This window comes from Phaethon lepturus, unplaced genomic scaffold (assembly GCF_000687285.1).
Source record: "Phaethon lepturus isolate BGI_N335 unplaced genomic scaffold, ASM68728v1 scaffold49597, whole genome shotgun sequence".
In the NCBI taxonomy this organism is placed as follows: Eukaryota; Metazoa; Chordata; class Aves; order Phaethontiformes; family Phaethontidae; genus Phaethon; species Phaethon lepturus.
The window spans coordinates 1-8,601 of record NW_010553518.1 but is presented as its reverse complement, the minus strand read 5'-3'; the positions used below and the strand labels follow the sequence as shown (position 1 = coordinate 8,601).

Below are 8,601 nucleotides of genomic sequence, written 5' to 3'. Positions count from 1 at the left end.
CTGCACGTTTTTCAAAAGACTCTCCTTCCCCAAGCCAGCAATAAAAAAAAATAATTCTCCATTATCTGTGCTGGGGAGGCAGCACTTTAACACGACGTCCACACGTGCTCCACACAGAGAGCACTGGATCTGCGGTACCGCAGCCTGCTCCACCAGTGTTTCAGTGTGACTTCATGCCACGCAATGAGAACAGCGATATTCAGGGGAAGTTTTTCTGCAGGACACGTTGCTTGCACACCACGGCCTAAAGCACACTGCACAACTTACATCGCTGAACTCCAGGGGCAAGCTCTCCGTGGGCTGGAGCTCAGCAGCACTCAAGTACAGGTCCGTGGGGGCAGCTTCCAGCTCCTCGGGGACAGCCAGCACCTGCTCGGGCACGTACATCTGCGGAGGCAACCGGAGATGGAGCGGGCAGCACGGATCCTCGGAGAGGCTCACGGGAACTGGCTTGTTGCAGGGCACTTCCTCAGAGCCTTGACACGGTTTAAACAGAGTCTGGTTAGCGTCCTGACAGATGTCTGGGAAAACGTGGTCAAGGAGAACCTGTACAGCAGACAAGCTACGGACAGATACGCATCCAGAGGCGTAAACGCTCCCCACTCACTCACCACCCTCCAGCAAGTGCTGTTAAAAACCCCATACATTTCTGCACGGTCAGGAGTCCAGGCTTCAGAGTTGCACCCCGACTGCCCATCGACACGGGTGACGTTACTTGCACGATGGAAAATGGGGACAACAGCGACAGCGTCCCAAGGGGGGCTGGGAGCCATAGCTGGATCCCGGTAAAGCACTCGCAGATCCTCAGATGGAAGATATTACAAATGCACAGGCTTACTTTTATTTGCAGACATCCATTTAGAAGGCATCTGCACAAGCCTTAACATCTAACACACAGCAGAGATATGAGCACACACAATGCTTTTTCCACAGCCAGGAGTTTAGTTCCGGTATTTCTATCTTCCCAGTGCATTTTCCTTCCCAATGGAAAACCTATTCCTGCCAGAGGTGTAAATGGGATTTCCTGCCTTTAATCACAAACAGAAACTCTGCTCCAATTGCATCGCACTTGCTAGAAATCCGCCAGCAGAGAGTAGCTACAGACCAAATCCCATCCTCTTTCAAGAGCCCTGCAGAACTACAGACAGACCCACTGCTGAGGCTGCACGAGGGTCTGCATATACTGACAGTCCTGAAGTTTCTACTTACTGCTGCCAGGAACAGCTGAGATTGTCACCTGCATGGAGGTTGTGACACAATCTGGAGCTGGGGCCAAAGCAGATTTCAGGTGTGGATCAAGTCTTTCAGGTGAGATACCTCAATGTCAGACCCACCAAATAACTGCCCAGCTGTTCTTGATGTTTGTGGGGTTCACGCCACAGTTTCCTCTTCACGCAGCACAGTGTGGGAGAGGAATAACATCCCCAAACTTCCAAACCCACGTAAACTGCAAAAGGCACAGAGTTTAGCCCAGCTTCTTAAGCCATCTAGGTTTCAGATTTATCCTTTCCTCCTCTGCTCTCTGCACCAAGGCAGCTGTGAACATGCTGATACGACTTCCCGGCAGGTTGCAGGGAACCTATAACCTGTCCTAGCAGCAACGGTACGGATCCCAGCCCAGAGGAGCCAGATCTCCCAGACACTCAAGGGCAGATGTGGCAGGGAAAGCGTCTCTGTATGAACAGCAGGGTGGGGAAGCCAGATTTTTATCTCTCTGAATGACTCCCAGATCAAGCACTGACTTTATTGGTAGCCAAAAAGCATGGATTGCCAAGATGACAAAATCACACGCTCCACCTGGAGCCCAACAGCCCAGCTGGGTTCAGTCCCTTTAATGCATTGTCACAAACAATCCCGCTCCTGAAAAGCAAACAAAGCCCAAAAGCCTCCCGACAATGCACAAAGCAGAGCAGACTGCAGATGTTATCAGCTCAGCAGGGCTAACCAAAGTAAAACCTTGTTTTGTGTCAGTGAAAGTCAGCTGACAGCTCAGACGTAAGGAAATCAAACCTTGCTTTTTCCACTCCCTTCTCGGCCTGCCCTGCTCAAAGCGAGCCAGCTGCAAACAGCAACTTGCTCAAACTGTTTTATAGGTATTTATCCTGTCTTTATTTTGAAGTATACGGTCACTAGAGAGAAACAAAGGCAGCTTCCTGCCCCCCGGGCTGCTCCCTACGCGAGTCTGCCAACTTCAGTAACAAAACAAAACCAAGAGCTCAAACAAGACGAAGAACTCATCCTCCTCCTGGCTGCCAGCTCTGCTCTGGGACCCAGCGCTGGAGCTTCTCCTGACTCACACCAGCAACAGCTGCAACTCCTGACGCGATCCAAACCCACTCCTGGACACATCCACCCAATCCCACTTAGACAAGAGCTGCGCAGATGCATCCAGGGCAGCGCTCGGTTGGCGGATCCCATGTTGGGGTGGTGATCCCTGAGCTGGGGGGGATGCCAGTGGAAATTTCAGTGCTGGCCCTCAGAAAGCTGAAGCTGTTTCAGATCGAACAGCTCGAGGCTGTTCCATGGCAGCCCCAAACAGGCTAGGAACTACTCCCTCCTTCAGATCCTCCCAAAAAAGTCACTGAGCACATGCTTCAGCAGCCAGACACCCTGTCCTACAAACATCCCTCACAGCATGACTCACACAGAGAGCTCACAGACCCTGCTCAGGATTGCTGTTGGCACCCAGCACCTGTAGCCAAGCCAAGATCAGACTTGCTTCTATCCCCCTTTCACACAGCCAGAAACTCTCTCGTGCCTCCCTCAGGCTTCAGGACATTCCCTTGCCGCTTCCAAGGGAACTAGCCACCCCGTTCGGATGCTCAGCGTACCACAGGAAGGCTGCAGCAGGACCTGCCTGGGCAGAGGCGAGGACAAGCCCAGCTTTTTGTCACTCCCACACGAATTGGTCATTCCACGGTGATGGGAGCGCCAACAGACTGGGAGACGTTTCCTCTGGGCTCCTGCTTGAAACCAACGGCTACAGCAAACCGATGGCCTTGATTTAGGGCCAAAGAGAAAAAAGGGGAACCAAACACACTTCAAACTGCTAGCCAACGGTCAGCAGCACAGCCCATGGCAGCACAGGCAGATCAAAGGATACGCGTAAGGCAGTGCCTGGTCATCGGGAGGGACTGGTTGGAACATCGGACATCGTCGACAAAGGCCAAGCACCTCTGGCTGGAGCGGGTGGTGTGCGCCTGCAAGTCCAAGAGAAGAGCTCAGAGCTGCGCTGGAGTCATCCGGCTCTGTTCCAGAGAAACCCCCTCGGCTATACAACACTTGCGTCCTGCTTTCAAAACACGCCAAGACCAAACTCTCAGTTCCACTCCAGCAGAGCCTCACGCCTCATTATGTCCTCCCCATTCAAGCTTTTATTAAACAGAGCTGAGATAATAAGGCACGACTTGATTTCAGTAGGAAGAACTTCACCTCAGAAGTATGTCTCAAAGAAGGAGGTTTCTCAGACTTATCTTTCAACTTTCAGAAGTCAGTTAATGGAATGCTTTGAATCTTAAAAACAGTTATAAAGAAATGACTGCTCACAGCTCCACATTTAGTATCACGTGTGATGCGAGGGGCCTGCCTTTTGGTCCCCACAGGTCTAGCAGGAGTCTGAGTTTCACCACCATAAGGAGTATTTTCTACACATTTTTCAGTGATGAAATTCAGGCTACCTCGTACTCAGCCCTCCGTTTCAAACGGGAAAATTCTCCAACCCCACACTTGAACTTCTGCAGTTTTGGTGCCCATTTAAAATGACTCTAGCAACCTCCAATGTTTCAGACAACGTGCAGATACTGAGGGCACCAGCCAGGACCGGCCTTTACGTCCTTGCAGAAAGGGTGTTACAAGGAGCAATCCGGCAGGGCCAGAGCAGACCTGGCCTGGGGTTGCTCCCAGGAAGGGAGAAGAGGAGAGACCCAACTTCCAAGCGAGGCTGTAACTCCAGCCATACCCAGACCCCGCGCTGCTGGACGCACCTGCTGGGCAGCGCCATCGGTCGCCAGCATCCTGCGCTCCTTCAGCTGCCGGTGGAGCAGGGCCTCTACACCATAGCGCTGCCGGTAGCGGCGCAGGCACTTCAGGCGCTTCAGGTTTTCACGCTCCTTGGCCATCAGCCCCTCCGGGCCTGTCAGAAGGCTGCTGCCTGCGGGGACCGAGGGAGGGGTCAGAAAATACCACCTCACCTGCCACATCCTTCCATTTTTTTTGGTATCGAGAGCCAAAATCAGCTGTTGAGAGCTCCAACAGCTGACTAATGACACAGATATCAAAGCACAGAGCAAACGAGCAGCGAGAGCTGCATGTATAAACAGGAAGCACATCTTTCAGTTACACAAGAAGATGACAAAGCAGATTCCATCCCAAAATTTATCCCAACTTCTCTGTGCACAAGGAATACTTGGGCCATCAGAACATTTTTAAAACGTCTTTTAAAATAATCTGGCCATTCAGAAGTCTATTGTGATTTCTGCATGCAGAATAGAAGTCAAATTTCAGCTTGCTCCTGTGCAAGTTCTGGAAGCTTCCCGTAAGCACCCCCAGCCGTAATTACAGGGCAATGCTCGGGATCTGCTTTCCTATTACTGGTTTGCTAAAAAGAGTTCTACAAAATTGTTATGTACCAAACTTCCAGTTATTTTTACTTGGGGACGAGCTCTATTATGCCATTTTCCAGGATGAGCTATTACAAGACTATGCTAGAGAAAGCATTCTTTGCACTGCAGTACTTGCAACCAGTTATACAACCCAGTTCTGCCTCGGTTGAACTACGAACTCCTGCCTCCAAGAGCATGTTCGGTACAGGGACAATCCCAACCGAGGCACAAGTGCTTTTGCACGGGAAAGTTGCATCTGAGCTAAGGAAGAATCTGTCATTACAGCAGTACTGGTGTAACTACTGAAACAAACTTCTGCCAATACAGACAGGACCTTACATATGAATAAATTTTTTGTTTATAAAACCAAAACCAGGAAATCCCATACAAAAAAAGAACTTCTGTCTCAGAATTAACTTTGTAGTCTCATTTCCTGACGACACTGCAAACTTTGAAGAGCAAAGAAATCCGGCAACCTTCCTAACCCAAACGATACCAATCTCTGGGCATGAGGCCAAACACAGAAATACCTTCTCTAACCATTTCACTCCTACAGTAATTTTCACCCTTACTGAGACAGCATTGCTCTGAAATCTGCTACTACAAAGGGCAAAAAACACCTTTTTTGTTTCTAAATGTAGAGTTCTGCATGTTTTAGAGAAGTGCTGTGCCCTCAACTAGGGGAATATGGAGCAGTCACTACCTGTACCAGTACTTGCCTATGGCTTCATGCTCTCCCTTGCGGCTGTGCAGGTATCGGCGCTTCTTCTCCTTCAGAAGGTGCTGGAGTCTTTTGAACTGGTCAATGTAGAGAGACTGCAGGCGGATCAGCTTCTCTCGCATGATCAAAGCCACCTCCTCAGCTGTGTATACACCAGCATGCCTGAAAAACACCCACACAAACAGGGTGAAGTGTGTAAGGCTCCCTCAGGGCTGTTCTCCTGACCAAATGACACAGACGTTATCAGAAACACAGGCTGAGCAGGGCTGGATTATACAGATCAAGGGGTGATGAGCAGAAATACTAAATCTATGCGTTCTTTTAAGTTAAGAGATCATCCCAAGATTGCTGCTGAATGGACCACTCCACACTGAAAGAGGATGACCATCAAAACTTCCCAGAAGAATATCAGGTCCAAGACTTGTGAGCATTCATGCCTAAAAGCTCACCAAGGCACAAAGTCCAACTGCAACACCATTAACATCGTCACCTCTTTAACGTAACTGCTGTCTCCTCCGGTACCACACTGAGCTCAGAACACCCTGCACGCTCCACGTGTGCAAGCAGCTGGCAGCCACCAGCATCCAACTTACTTCAAGGGATCCTCCTGGTCGCTATCGATGCTGTCAGCCTCGCTGTCCGGGTCCCCTCGCCACGTCTGGTCCACTGTGATAGGGTCCTGCTCACCATCGCTCCAGCTGTCCTCATCTGAAAAGACAAATCACCCTGAGCAACAGGACACAGTCTGATGTCCTAGTGCTGGCTGCTCTGGCACAGGACAGCCAGAGTCCAGGAGCTCAGCTCCACAGCTGCACAGAGGTGAACTGGCTCTGCCTCTTGTCAAGAGAGACTTCTCCTCCCCAGCACAGTGTGGACAAGGGACACGGAACAATAGGGAACCCACCAACTCGTCACATCCAAAACACACAGCTCCTGTGGAGTGACGCTCCTGCCTACCTAGGAACCATGAACTGCCAGCTGACCCCACCAAGCAACCCTACAAGACGGGAAGCTCAGCACTGAGCCAGCGTTTGACAGGCACTGCTAGAGACTAACCCAGCAAAGAGAGAAGCTAGCTAACGCTTGTACTCTGTCAATGCAAGGGAAGAAAACCTGCAGGATTTTGGTCTGGCAGTGGGACTTGTCTACAGTCAGTGGCAGGCGAGACGCCACAGTTTGCAGAACACAATATTTTACCCACAGAGACCCGAGATCTTTTTTACACTGGATTCAAGAACTGACATTTTTGGCATTTCCACACAAAATGAAGAACTCCAGGTCCTCTCTCACCCGTTTTTGCTTTCAGTTCATACCTAGGATCCGACTGGCTTCGCTGCGGCTGCTCTCTGCAGTCTGGGAGCCCAGCTCTGTTTTGGCATAAGAGCTAAGCTGGCAAAGGAGAGTCTCGCTTATAGGCCCAGGGTTGGACTTCTTCATCTGAGCTTGGAGCGCCAGAGTGTTCCTCCGGGCATGCTCCGCACAGAATGACGCACTGTGGGAATAAATCACAAGCTTGTTACAACTCTAAGCCAGCAAAACGAACAAGTGATACAGTGAGAAACGTTCCCTGACACCTGGAAAGCACATCCCCTCCACAGCTTTCTCATAGAGGGAGCCGCTGGCTGCAGGTACAACTTGGAAATGCCAGCCAGCCCCAGGTGGCTCGCAGACCACACACCACCACTGAAATGCCACCTCTGGCACTGGAGCCAGCAGCCACAACAGCAGGGAAAGAAAAGAGCTTTTTGCTTAAATGTACTGAGGTGAGCTCTTCTGCTTCCAAACATTCACACTGGACACCCAGTTTCCATGCAGAGCATGCTGGCCTACATCAGATGGATGCTTTTTATCGCAGAGGGACCAAGGGCAGAGTGAAGACTATCAGTGACCACACCCCTGTAACCTCCGGGAATGAAATGCGGGTCGATGCTCCCATAAGGGAAACTGTGCTCTGCTGACGTGCTTACTGAATATCAATAACTGTTCTAGGCCCTTCCATCCACAGCAGTTGAGAACATTTTATATGCATCAGAGAACAAGAAGCACAACCAGGTCATCAACTCCACATAACACACGACCAGAGTATCTGTGCTGAGGATTTTCCATAAGCACAGACAGCAGCAAGTTAAATTTGCTGGGCTGAGCGGAGGTACAGCACCACATGGGTGCATGTACAACTCTTACAACAGACCTGGATCACTGCAGCCACCTTCTGATGGCAGAGGGCAGCAGCCCAACAGTCCTGCAGGACCAAAATGACTCCACACAGTGTCCAGCACACACAGAGCCTTTCTCTAGCTTAAAAACGTTTCAGAAAGAGGGAGCCACTTGTCTGAAGCAATGTAAGTGCAGCAGCTGAATCTCAATCAGGAGGACGACCTTCTCATGTTTTAATTCTATATGGTACAGAACTGGAGAACTGGGAGACAGAGGTACTCACCCATCCTTCTTCTCTGGTTTGGGCGCAGCATTGGGACACCGCTTTCCATTCTTTGTTGAGACGTAGCTGCACTGCTTGAAAGGGGCACTCCTGTCTTCAAGAATGTGCTTAATACAAAACTCCTGCCCCTCCAGCCGTGGCTGGGAGCATTGGCGGTGGGTGAAGGCACATGACAGAGGCTCCTGCGGCCGTGGCACAGGAGTAAGGCGTCCTCGGCTTGACGGCAAAACATGGATCCGAATTCTGTTCATGCCAACACCTGCTTGAGAGATTCAGAGCAGTTAAAAGAAATGAAACAAACTACTGACAAAAGGAAAGAGCAGCAGCACCTGCTAACACCTGCATAAAACTCCTTGACCCCCTTGAAGAGGTGGGAGATTGCTCCTACAGAGAATTTCTTCTGAGGAAACTTTTAGCTTTGCAGCAATCCCATTTCTGCAGAGAATGAAATACAGCTCACTCACCTGAGCTATCAGGCAGCAACATCCAGGCCAAGGTGCAGGCACAATGAGCACTGCTGCCTGCCCGTATTGTGGCCAAGGGGTGATACACGTCCCAGAGGTACCCTTCAACCTCCATCACCCCACTGCGGGACCCTTTCCTCCCAGCACACGAGCCCCACAGCTCCATACCCTCCCAGGGCACAATGGTCTCTCCCATACACAGCCCACCTACCCCAAAACGCACAGTACAAACCCCATCCCTTCATGGCATCGCCCGTCCCCCGACTCACGGCCTCGTCCTCAGTGGGCACGATCCCCCCGCCCTGCCCGCCTCCCGCGCTTCACCCCAGCCCTGCGCCCTTGCTCCCCCTGCGCAGCTCACCAACTCCGCAGTGC

The 8,601-nt window shown here is 51.1% G+C and overlaps 1 protein-coding gene across 1 annotated transcript in view; it reads right to left on the bottom strand.

The window, feature by feature from the left end:
* KANSL2 (KAT8 regulatory NSL complex subunit 2) overlaps positions 1–8,013 on the bottom strand; it is a gene marked incomplete at its 3' end in the record, with an annotated part of 9,723 nt that extends 1,710 nt beyond the window's left edge. The window contains exons 1-7 of the mRNA XM_010291560.1: positions 7,763–8,013; positions 6,636–6,814; positions 5,916–6,030; positions 5,317–5,484; positions 3,984–4,146; positions 3,104–3,200; positions 268–521 (exon numbers count right to left, since the gene is read on the bottom strand). Of these exons, the coding sequence (XP_010289862.1) occupies positions 268–521; positions 3,104–3,200; positions 3,984–4,146; positions 5,317–5,484; positions 5,916–6,030; positions 6,636–6,814; positions 7,763–8,013 (1,227 nt within the window). The remainder of the gene's footprint in view (positions 1–267; positions 522–3,103; positions 3,201–3,983; positions 4,147–5,316; positions 5,485–5,915; positions 6,031–6,635; positions 6,815–7,762) is intronic.
* Between the last annotated feature and the right edge of the window lie 588 nt (positions 8,014–8,601).